General features: G+C 41.9%; 1 protein-coding gene across 1 annotated transcript; it reads left to right on the top strand.

Moving 5' to 3' along the window:
• Positions 1-956: 956 nt before the first annotated feature.
• On the top strand, positions 957-4,701 carry NEU4 (neuraminidase 4). The gene is made up of 3 exons (XM_063131524.1): positions 957-1,157; positions 2,104-2,359; positions 3,626-4,701. Exons 1-3 carry the CDS (start codon positions 957-959, stop codon positions 4,699-4,701), a joined length of 1,533 nt encoding a protein of 510 aa, XP_062987594.1.
• The last annotated feature ends 8,160 nt before the right edge of the window (positions 4,702-12,861 follow it).

The following is a 12,861-nucleotide window of genomic DNA, read 5'->3' on the forward strand; positions in this document are numbered from 1 at the left end:
GCAAGCAAGTGGTAGCAATGGGGGGTGGGGTGGAGGAGGAGGGGGAACAGCAACTGGTGACAATGTGAGAAGCTGGTGAGGAGGCAGACTTGCAGCGGGAGCAGGTGGCAGGGCACTCTGGAGCAGCCGCCCACCACTCCATTACACCCCCTCGCGTTCTCTTACTTCAGCTGTGGCTGGGCCCTGTGAGAGTTCATCCAAATTCTCATGAAAGCTGTCTGAACTCTCAGCCAATCCACCATTTGGGGAGCGTGCATGGGCATTGGCATGTTTCATTGCTGAGTGGTGTTTTTTTTTTTTACACAAACATATTGATGTGCAGGAGTGCATTTTTGACACAGTACCTATCCCCCCTGCATTGCTGTGTGTCTGTGCTGGTGTGCATCCCAGAGGAGGTATTAAAAAAAATATCCATGCCCTGTACCCATCTGTCCAGTCTCACCCACTTCTGCCAATGCACATTCGGAACTGCCTTCACGGGGCACACGTTCTCCCGCAACGGCTCTCCTTTACTTGCTGGAAACTTCCTCTGCTTGTACCCCATGAGTGACGACTGTGGAAGCAGGAAACCTCGTGATCACCCTCCTCCCTTTCAAAAGGGCTGTAGGTGTAGATGAACCCTTGGTTGGCCCCTTCTCTGACCAGATACAAAAGAGGGCAGGGCTCCTGCAGTTTTATCTGTTGTGATTTAAACTGTTGGGATATCACCAGGTGTTGCATGCATAAGACTGACACCTGCTGAAATTCCCCTTTCAATATAACTATTAAACATACAGGAGCCCTGTCCAGTTTTCCATATGATCACCCTACACTTTTAGCTGCATTGAACCCAGTGGGATTTATTGCTGAGTAGGTTATATAGGATTGCACTGCAAACCAGTTTTAGTCTGCAATGTAGCTAACTCCCCAATTCTCCAGGTGGTATTTTAGGGCTTTCCTACCGCACTGTGCTTGCCATGGGCTCACGCCATTTCCCTGCCCGGACTGTGCTGTTTGAAAGGGAGACGAGCGGAGTGACGTACCGGGTGCCAGCCCTACTCCACATCCCCTGTGTCGCCAAGCTGTTGGCTTTTGCAGAGGAACGGCTGAGCATTGATGATGCCCATGCCAACCTTCTGGTGCTGAGAAGGGGCACCTTCTACAAGAACTTTGTGGAGGTAAGCTGGGTCTGCTGAAACTCCAGCATAGGGCTGAACATTAGAGGCAAGAGGGTGGGGGATATTCTCTCTTGAGGTTTATCGGTCTGTGGACCACTTCCTTTCTTGTGCACCTCTCCTTTGTTGGAGACAATATAACTGTTTTGGTACTTTTATGCTTCACCTTGTACAACACCTGTATAGCCTGCCTCTGAAATTGCCAAGAGTAGTCCAGACCAGATGGAATGATAGAGAACAGTCTTCCCACTCGCCATATTTAGATCCTGCAACCGCCTTATCTTGGGGACCCAGAAATCAGGTTCATAATACTTTATATGGTATGCAACAGAAGAGATTACACTAACTCTGCAATATTAGACTTGGAAAAAGTGGAGGAAAGGACAACTAAAATGATCATGGGGCTGGAACAACTCCCCTAGGAGGAAAGGTTACAATGTCTGGGACTAGCCTAGTTGAGAAAAAAAGATGTGTAACGGGAGACATGAGAGAGGTGCACAAAATTATGCATGGTGTGGAGAATGAGGATAGGGAGACATTTCTCTCCCTCTCCCATAATACTAGAACCTGGGGTCATCCCATGAAGCTGATTGGTGGGAGATTCAGGAAAGATAAAAGGAAGTAATTTTTACTCATACCTCTGAGTTTCCCACAGGCAGCTGGTTGGTTGCTGTGTGAACACAATGCTGGACTAGATGGACCCTTGGTCTGATCTAGCATGGCACCCTTGAGATGTGTTAGACAAAATCCAACCAGGCCGGCAGTTGAATCCTATTCCAACAGGACAGCATCCTCCATCACACCTGAGAACAGCTAGCTTAGGAGATTCAGGGGAGCAGTGAGAAGCTACTGCCATGGCCTCCACCCACCCATTCTAAACGAACAACTGAGAAAGAAAGGAAGCATATAACTGAGGTTCTTAAGCTCTCTTGGTGTCTTTCTTTGCCAGTGGGAAGATATGCGGGCCCTTGAGACTGCAACTCTGGCGCACCATCGGTCCATGAACCCTTGCCCCATCTACGATGAGTTGACTGGCATGGTTTTCCTATTTTTCATTGCTGTGCTGGGCAGGACCCCTGAAGCCTTTCAGATCATCACAGGCCAAAACGCTGCCCGCCTCTGCTATGTCACTAGTTCTGACCAGGGCATCAGCTGGAGCCACGTGACAGACCTCACACAGGAAGTTATTGGCATGTCCATCAAAGGTACAGAGAAAATATAGGGGTGGAGTGGGGAAAAGCTATTTGTAGCATCATCCTGAGGGGCAGCTGTGTTCATCTGTTGCAACAAAAACAACAAAGAGCATCATCACACAGGGGGAAATCTTGTTTGCTTACCGTCGCTTCCCTGCCCATGTGTTTGTCCCTCATTACTCCCTCTTTTGAAAGAGGAAGTAAACAAAGTGTACATGGATCATTCATTGGGCTGTTTTGATCCTGCTGCTTCTCCTGCACACAGCAGGAGATAGCGACAACTTCTGTCATTAAAAACAAGTCAGACTTACTGGGGTGCTTTTGTTTGTGTGTGGCATGAAGTAGGCTAGAAGGGATGGGAGGCACATGGGAGGCAGACGACATCGTGAGAGGGACCCAAGAAAATCTGTGAGTGCCCAGTAACGAGTGTGCAATAAAACACTCGTCTGATGGAGCTCAGAGCCTCTTGTGGCACCTTATACTCTAGCAAATGTATTTCCTCATTTAGCCTTGAATTGAGATGAGGGCTTCCTGCAGGGTCAATTAACACAGCAAAGCTAGGTTGAAGGTGTTTTCACCACTGTGCTCATTCACATTACATACATTTAACTAAATTGTCATTTTGCATTTCATTGCTGTTTGAACCCACTGTTTACAACTTTTCTCTCTATGTATATACCAGTGGAATGTGCCCCCTGAGAGCTTCTCAGCTCTCAGGGGGCACATTCCATTGGTGGGCTAGGCCAACCCCCCACCCACCCACCCCACACAAATACCAGCATATTTTAGCTGAAAGCACTTATTGCCAGTAACTCAGCCTTAGGAGAGGCTTTGCATTTCAAGCTTTCCAAATGGGGAGAAATCACACAAAAACCCTGGAAACACCACCCAACCATCAGTGGTTGGAGAAAGTGGACAGGACCAGGGAAAGGGCGCTTCGCCATCTGATGAACCATAAAAATGTAATAAATAAAAAAAATGTAATAAATAAATAAATAAATTGTATCCAAGTATGCAAAATACCTGCTAAATGAAGATTACGCTTCATATACATCTGCTGAAGTGGACTCACTAGTCCACAAAAGCGTTTTGCCTTAGTAAATCTGTTTATTATTATTATTATTATTTATTTATATAGCACCATCAATGTACATGGTGCTGTACAGAGTAAAACAGTAAATAGCAAGACCCTGCCACATAGGCTTACATTCTAATAATGTAATGTTGGTCTTGAAAGTGCCACAAGACAGAAGCAGTTCTTTTTTTCTTTTGACACAGATTGGGCTACTTTTGCTCTCGGGCCTGGCCATGGCATTCAGCTCAAGTCCGGCCGCCTGCTCTTGCCTGCCTACTCTTACTACATCGACTGCAGGGAGTGCTTTGGGAAGCTCTGCAAAACCACCCCGCACGCATTTACCTTCTTCAGCGACGACCATGGGCAGAGCTGGCACTTTGGCGAGTCCATCCCGAACCTACAGACGGTCGAGTGCCAGATGGTGTCAGTGGATGAGGAGGACGGGAACAACGTGCTCTACTGTAATGCCCGGAGCCCCCTGGGCTTCCGGGTGCAGGCCCTGAGCACAGATGATGGAGCGGTCTTTCACGCGGGGCAGCTGGTGCAGCGGCTGGTGGAGCCCCCTCATGGTTGCCATGGCAGCATCATTGGATTCCCAGCCCCACTTTACTATAAGAATTGCAAGGTCCACCACTCCCAGAGGGAAACACGGTCTGTTAAAGGGCTGGGCTCCCTACAACAGCCTGGAACGGACGACCGACACCAAACTTGTCCTGCTTCACCTGCTGCTACTCTCTGCAGCGCATCCCTCTGCCACCAAAAGCTGCAGGAAACGTTTGCATCTCCCAGAACTTCTAGTGGCCACCATGGCAATATTCTCAGTCACATCTCCTTAGCTCCAGCAGGAACTGATCAAGAACATCCCAAAGCTGGAACAATGTCCAAATCAGGCATTTATTTCCAAATTCCAACCTGGGTGCTGTATTCTCACCCGACGAGCTCCAGATCCCGAGTCAACTTGGGGGTTTACCTCAGCACATTTCCCAGGGATGCCGACAGCTGGTCTGAACCCTGGGTCATCTATGAAGGGCCCAGTGCCTACTCAGACCTGGCCTACATTGAGCTGCCTTACTCGGAGTTCTCAATCACTGGGATCCCGGCCATAGCCTTTGCCTGCCTCTATGAGAATGGGGTGAGGTCTCCCTACGAGCAAATCTCCTTCAGCATGTTCACGCTGCACGAAGTTCTTCAGAACATTCCTCTGGAAACTTCTTCCCTGGGTGTGAAGCAAATGTCAGTTGGTAGAAAGAAAAGGGGGAAGAGCTGCGTCATCTCCTAAAGCTCATAACAGAGGCCCAAACTAGCAGTGACACTAAACGGGCCATTAGAAACCATGCCATGGCCTTTTCCCTCACCATTTTGTAGGAGGCGCAGTGGGGAGGGAACTTCATAGGCAGGGGTGGAACCAAGGGTAGGCAGGCTCAGGCACCTCCCGAGGGCCTGCAGCCCAGCAGGGGCCCACTGACAAGAACCTCCTGGAGTAGCTTCTCCTCCTCACCATTGCCATCTGCTTGTTCATCTTCTAACTCTGGCCCAGAAATGATGGAAAGGAGGAGCAGGAGATGCCACTGCCTACTCGGTCCCTGGCTCTCTGCCTGTCTAGCAAGCAACTGGTAGCATGTGATGAGGAAGAAGGTGAGGAGCAATAGCAGCTTGTGTTCATGGTAAAAATATAGATCCAGGAAGGGAGGGGGCCCTTTGAGAGTGTCTTGCCCAAGGGCCATTGGGAGCTGAAGGTGGGTTAGGAGCCAGCACTGCTCATAGGGACCCTGCTTGTAGGTGGGGGACATTTAACAGTTAAACTTTAATTTTTCACTCTCCAGGTGCAATTCCAAGGAAAACCACCACCACCACCATCACCACGGCTATGAGCCTTAGAATAAAGCTCCCATTGGCAGCAACGGGAGCTTTCCCCACCCTTCCTTAAGGCTCATAGCCACGCGAAGGGTGGTGGTGGCATAAAATAGGGATGCTGGTCGCTGGGAAATTGGATTAATTTCTGGCTCAACAGAGTTCCACGGTGAGTATGACTTGCTTTGCGTCTGTGAGCCAAGCTGCGGGCTGTTCCCCAAACTCCAAGAACCTTTTTGTGCATGTTTTTTTTTGGGGGGGGGGGGAGTTATGCAATTTGTGCAAATTTCTAAGCAATTGTCATAAATTACCACAGAACGTGCACAAATTATGGTCGAATTTGCATAATTTGCCTAAATTTGGCCTTAAGTTGCTCAAATTGTGCAGAAATGTGAGCAAATTGCAGAACCTCCCTCAACCACACCCCAAATGCACAAAATGTCTGGAATATACACAAATTGGGCTGACTCACTGCAGATCAAGTCAGGTGCCACAGTGGGAACCAAAATAAAATCCAGGGGGCCGGGCCTAGGAAAACCCGTCAAATTCCACCCCCTAAATAGATTTCTCTGACATCCCTATTCCCTAGTATTAAATGGGGGGGGGGGGGGGGACACACACCCTGACATGGTTTCTAATGACACATTTATTGCCATGACTAATTCAACCCTAAATCCAAATTTTCTGTGCCAGCATAAATATATATGGCATCAATGCCAATATCAGCTGGACTTGAAGGATGTATAGCTAGTGGGTGGCAGACACTTTGCAGGCAGAACGTCCCAGGTTCAATCCTGAGCATCTCCAGTTAAAATGAGGATCAGGTAGGAGTTGATATGAACACCCACTGTCTGAGATCTCAGAAAGCCACGGCCAGTCAGGGATGGATGTGTGTGTCAGTCAGTGGAGGCTGGTGGCTCTGATGTCAGTAGGGCAGAGAACCTCCTCGGGGTTTTAGTCAGAACCAGTCAGAACTCTAAAGGAGATATCCAGCATTCTTCACGCCACTGATATCGGTGCCACCAGCTCCCATTGCTGTCAAGTTTTGATTTTTGTAAGTTTCTTGTGTTTTCTAAACATGTTTCTCGTGTTTTTTTTTAACTTCAGATGAAAATGTGCACATATTTTTGTGCACATTTCTCCTAATAATGCATTTTTATAAACAATTTTGCCTAATATACTCTTCTTTTTTTGCAAACATTTTTTCTTTTTCTTTTTTTTATAATAATTTTTATTCATTTTCAACACTATATAAACATAGATAAACATTTCCAAAATATAACTGAAACAAACACAATAAGAAAAAAAAATACATCAAATATCTGCTGCATACATATTGAATAATTGTTGAGTACAAATATCAAAAACTATTACATATGCCTTATCACACTACAACATCTTCATTCTTAACATAAAAGTGCACCCCCCACCTCGGGATCATTCTTGAGTCCAAAATCTAATCATTTCTTCTGCTGGTGGTTTCCCACTTCCCTTAGTAAACACGAACACTAGGAACTGTTTCCAGATTCCTTCGAACTCATTTATTTTAGTTACGCCTTTTCTCCACTTAATATTGCATGTCAGTTTATCATTAATGGCTATGTCCCATACTACTTTATACCATTCCTCAATAGAATATTCCCCTTGGATCTTCCAGTTCCTAGCTATCATCAATCGTGCTGCAACCAACAAACTCGATATCAGCTCTATAGTTCCTTTTCCACACTTTATATCTTCAAATAGTGACAGCAATGCTATTTTTGGTGTTTGTTCTATTTTCATTCCCACTATTTCTTCAATTTCTGAGAACACCATCTTCCATAATCTTTGTACATATTTGCATTGCCACCACATATGTAAATACGTTCCTTTTTCCCCACATCCTCTCCAACAATTTGCTGAATGTTGATCACTTATCTTATTCAATCTAACCGGGGTTAGGTACCACCTCCATAAAATTTTAAAATAATTCTCCTTTATTCTTACTGATAAACTTCTCAACACTCTTTGTTTCCATAGTCCCTCCCAGCTCTGTCGCCCTATTTGTATCTTCAAATCTGATTCCCAAATCATTTTCTCTGTATTCTCTCTAAACTCCTTCTCTAACAATATTTTATATATTTCACTCATTAATCCTTTTGAAACTATACTACCTCCTTTTCCTTTCTCCTTACTTACTACTAATTCTTCAAACCTCGTCATCTTTCTGCACATTCTATTATCTTTAATCCACTTTTTATTCCATTGTTCTAATTGACCATATTCTAACCAAGATAGCTTCTTCTCCTTTAACAAATTTTCCATATCCTCTCTTGTTTTAATATCTCTTACCCAATCCTTTAATTTTATTTTATTTTTCTCTTTTAATATTTTACATAATCTGCCCTTTAGATCCTCTGGGAAATTCTTTAACATTATTATCGGTGCTAAGGGAGAGTTGCTCGGAAGCAGCTTCCCTTTAAATTTACTCCAAATTTCCCATTGAGTCCTCAGGAGTGGATTATCTATACTTCCAACCCACTTTCTTCCTCCATCTTTAAAAAAAACATTCTCCAGATTCATCTCTACCTTACTTATGATTTTTTCTTCCATCCAATATAAATCTCCTACTCCCATAATTGCTTCTACAACATGTCTTAATCTATTTGCTACGTAGTATAATTTTATGTTTGGGAGACCCATTCCCCCCTTTTTTTGGCTTAGGTACCAATTATTTTTATTCACTCTTGCTCTCTTTTCTCCATTACAATATTTATTAATAATATTTTGCCAACTTTTTATCTCGGTTTCTGATATTTTTATAGGTAGCATCCTAAATACAAAATTAATTTTAGCTAATATCTTCATTTTTATCAAAGCTATTCTCCCAAACCAAGATAAATTTAATCTTTTATATTTCTCCAATTTCTCTAGTACCTCCTTCTTTAACCTCGTTAAATTTTCCCTTTCTAAATTCTCTAGATTTTTTGTAATTTTAATTCCCAAATATTTAATCTCGTTCTTAACTTTCAATTCCATTCCCTTAAATTCCCAATCCTTTTCTTCCTTCTTAGTATAGTTAAACAACATCATCTCTGATTTAGACCAATTTATTTTTAACCCTGTAATTTCCTCAAATTCCCTCAACTGATATTTAATTCTTTCTAATTTTCTTAATGGATTCTTAATGGTCAATAAAGTATCATCCGCAAACATGTTTAGCTTTATTTCCCTTACCTCTCCAATTCCTTCTAATTCTTTATCCTCCCTTAGTGCCTTCGCCAAAACTTCCATAACCATTACAAAAAGGACCGGCGAGAGCGGACATCCTTGTCTTGTTCCTCTGGCTAGTCGTATCTTTTCAGTAAGTCCGTCATTTACCACCACTACCGCCGTATTTTGGGAATATAGCTGTTCTATTACATTTTTAAATTTATTTCCAAATCCCAATTTATCTATAATACTCTTTAGTGCCTGCCAGCTCACACAATCAAAAGCTTTAAAAATATCTAATGCCATAATACCTGCCTTAATATTTGCTTTTTTTATTACATTTATTACATTTAAAACTCTACCCACTAAATTATGCATATGTCTTCCTACCACAAACCCACATTGATCTGCTCCTATATATTCTGCCAAAAATTTATTTAGTCGTTTGGCCATAATAGATGTAAAAATTTTAGCATCCTGATTTATTAAAGAAATAGGCCTATAAGAATCGGGATTAGTCAAATCTTTATCTGGTTTTGGGATCAGAATTATCACTGAATGTTCCCATGATTCAGGTATCTTCTCTCCTGATAATATCCTATTATAAAGTTCCATTAATTTTGGAACTAAACAATCTTTGAAGACCTTATAATATTCTGGACCCAAACCATCTGCTCCTGGTGATTTACCCACTTTTAACTTATCAATAACCTCTTCAACTTCTCTTTGAGTTATTACTGACTCCATTAACTCCTTATATTCTGATTTTATTTCCTTCTTTATAAACCTTCCAATATACTCCTCCACCTTTTCTTGTTGAATTTCTTTACCCTTGTACAATTCCTGATAAAATTCCTGAAAATTTTTTATTTTAACTTTCATTGCATGACAATAATTCCCTCGGCTATCTTTCAACGTTTCTATCCCATTCCTCCCTTTTTCTTTTTGTGTGAGCTTGGCAAGCAACCTCGAGTTCTTATCACTGTTTTCAAAATATTCCCTTTTCATATACATTAAATTCTTTTGAATCTCTTCTATATTTAAGTTTTCTAATTGTTTCTTCTTAGCTTGTATTTCCACTAATTTATATTTATCTTTACTTCGCCAATATCTTTCCTCCAAGTTTTTAATTTCTATCTCTAACTTTTCCTGTTCTGCACGTTGTTGTCTTTTTAAACTACATGTTTCTCTAATACAGATTCCTCTTGCTACAGCCTTCATGGTGTCCCAAATGACTGACCCAGCTGTTCCTCCTTTTTCATTAATTTCCCATGACTCCGACAGTTCCTTCCGAATTTTATCTACTATTTTATTGTATTTCAATATCTTTGTGTTCAACTTCCATCTATATGCCTCTTTATAATCTTTCTTAACTGTAAATTCTAAACTTAACAAGGCATGATCAGTTACTTTTATTACCCCCATTTCCATTTTACAAATCCTCGTTGCAAAGTCTTTTGAAACAAATATATGATCTATCCTGGAGTATGTATGATGAACTGGGGAAAAGTATGAAAATCCAGGCCTATTCCCGTTAAGTAAGCGCCACGAATCTAAATAATCATTTTCTTTTACTAACTTATTCAATATAGTCATATTGTTCCTCTTTTCAGCATTAGTGGGATTTGACCTGTCCCTTTTATTATCCATAACCATATTAAAATCCCCAGCTAATATAGCATACCCCTCCTTAAATTCTTCTATTTCTTTAAACAACTTTATAAAAAACTCTCTATGCCTCTCATTTGGGGCATAAACATTAATCAAAGTATAGACCTTTCCCTCAATTTTACCTTTTAACATAAGATATCTACCCTTATCATCCTTTTTTACCTCTTCTAATGTAAACCCACTTTTTTTTGAAATCAAAGTGGCCACTCCATTTTTTTTTTATGTCCCTAATGACTTTTCATAATAGGCTAACCACTTTAATTTTATCATATTCGAATTCTCGGAGCCTTGGTGTGTCTCTTGGATCATTATAATATCTGATCCCTCTTTATTAAGCATTTGTTCTATTCTCTTCCTTTTCACGACTGCCCCTAACCCTTTAACATTGAGTGTTGATACCTTTATCTTTTTATCCATAATCACCCTTTTGAAATCTCTTCCGATCCCTTGTGCTCAGCAATTCAAACTTGCTTACATAAAAACACAAACTCCATACATAAAACCCCCACCCTCCTACCCCAATCCCTCCTCCCTTACCTTCCCCCCCTCCCCACCCCCCCACTCTAATCCCCCCCCCATATCCCCGTGAGTCTAGTACTCCAGCCATCTACTTTAAAGGGGGAGGGGGGAGGCAGTGCTGTGCCTGGCCGGCAGGTTTCTATATTAACATTTTTATTTGCAATTATCTCCAAACATAATTAACCATTCTCTTACTCTCCAGATGTCCCAGCCTCATTCCCTCCCCCACCCACTCCAGCCCCATCTGCTTCCCCATCCAGACCCAGCCTCTTCAGCAAATCTTTACCTTGATCCAATGAGGTTACTCTGTGTTCCCTCCTCCCATATGTAAATCTTAAAAAAACCGGGTAACCCCATGCATAAGGAATTTTATTCTTCATTAATGTTTCCGTTATTGGTTTAAGACTACGTCTCCAATTTAATGTGCATTGAGAAAGATCATTGTAAATTTGCACTGGTCTGCCTTTATACTGTATCTGAACCTTAGATCTCAATTCTTTCATAATTTGCTCTTTTTTGTAATAGTTACCAAATTTCACCAATACGTCTCTAGTCCCTTTGTAGTTTTGCCCCCCCACACGGTGGACTCGGTCCAGATCCGATCGATCTATTGGTATGTCAGGCATCAGCTCCTTGAACCAGTTCACGATAATTTCTCTAAGATCTTCTTGCATCTCCTTCAGCTGCTTTATTCGAAGCGAAGATCTACGAGATTGATCTTCCAAGGCAATCAAACGCAATTCCCATTCTTTAAATTGTATATTAATTGATTTTTCGAAAGCCTCTTGTTTCTTCTGGTCCAGATCCGCTTTAGCCTCTATCTCTTTGATCTTATCCGAATTTTCCATCGCTTTATCCGCAATAGTACGCATTTGTTTTCTGAATTCACTCATATGCTGATCCATTTTTTTAAAAATAATAATGTTATTTTCTGCTATAATAGCCTTGATTTCCATTAAAGAGGGAGGGTTACTACCACTTTCTTTTCCCCCTTCAGCCATGTTTTTTTCTTTATTTGGTATTGTATCCAAAGAGACTGGGTCTATATCTTCCTCTTCCTGTTCAACTCCAGGGGCTGTACTTTCCAGGAAGGAGAGGTAAGCCAAATTATGATTTGAAGGTTTCTTTTTTTGTATATTAAGCTTTTCCCAACTTTTGATCTTTTTTTTTTTTAACGTTGGGCATGGGTCCCTTCTGGGTAGGGCATAAATCTTAGAGTCCAACTCTCTTCCTTAGCAACTTATGCTGGCTTCTCTATTATATAGCACTCACAGCTCCTTCTTCACGAGGAGGGGGGAAATATCCAGTTCACAACAGCATTCACTAGAGGGGATCAGATTTAATCATTCACAGTCTCTCAGCATCCCACATCTCCCTCACCGAATGCCAAATGCAGCTTTTTTCGCCCCTTCACCCCCCCTTCTCGCCACGCCAATAAATCCAATCAACCACTTCCACCTTAGAAAGCCAGCATTTCAATCGTTCCCATGTGAGATAAAGATGAAAGGTTATAACACAAATCAATGTCCAGCAAGCGTAAATTCCTTCTTTTTAAACTGCGTCAGTCAGCGTTTACTTTACTTTCACTTTTGATAGAGTTGCCGTTTAGACAGACATTGCATTAATCATAGCTCATCTCACCTCCCTTGTTCAAATCTCTCCACTTTCCCAGCTCCTGTTGGTTTTATAATCATTTTCTGTCAGTTGCTCAAAGATTTATGCCCATTAGAAGAGAGATAATTGCCTTTTCCGGCAAGCGCCGTTCAGAGCCTCAGAAGAAACCCGCCATCGCTCAGGCTGCCAAGCTCCGCCCCCCGCAAACATTTTTTCTTAATAGAATGAATTTTAATGTGATTTTCATGAATAAGCACATTTTTGTATATGCTTTCCCCTAATTCATACATTTGTGGCTGCAGTTTTTGACTGGAGAACTCCATTGCAAAATTTGGAGAAGTGTAAATTTTGACAGATAACAGAGTTTCAGTTGGTGTTTGAAAATGTGAAAGAAGGTAAATTCACATTAAACTGTAAATCAAATGAATTTCTCCCTCACCCCTAAACAATACTGGGCTGGGAAGACAAATTGTCTGTCTTTGGAATAAAGCACGTTCCTATGTTCCTAGGATATATTGCAACTTTAATCAATATACAGTACTCAGGGCTTGCCCATACATGCAACAGATGCATTGATTTTCCTTCATGTAAT

The sequence above is a fragment of the Elgaria multicarinata genome, chromosome 8 (genome assembly GCF_023053635.1).
Source record: "Elgaria multicarinata webbii isolate HBS135686 ecotype San Diego chromosome 8, rElgMul1.1.pri, whole genome shotgun sequence".
NCBI lineage: Eukaryota > Metazoa > Chordata > Lepidosauria > Squamata > Anguidae > Elgaria > Elgaria multicarinata.

What these genes read in the sequence shown, in the direction of transcription:
- NEU4 (XM_063131524.1), top strand. Translation starts at nt 957, where the DNA reads ATGGGCTCACGCCATTTCCCTGCCCGGACTGTGCTGTTTGAAAGGGAG. An exon ending in TCTACAAGAACTTTGTGGAG is followed by an intron (nt 1,158 to 2,103) that starts GTAAGCTGGGTC and finishes TTTCTTTGCCAG; the next exon opens with TGGGAAGATATGCGGGCCCT. An exon ending in TATTGGCATGTCCATCAAAG is followed by an intron (nt 2,360 to 3,625) that starts GTACAGAGAAAA and finishes CTTTTGACACAG; the next exon opens with ATTGGGCTACTTTTGCTCTC.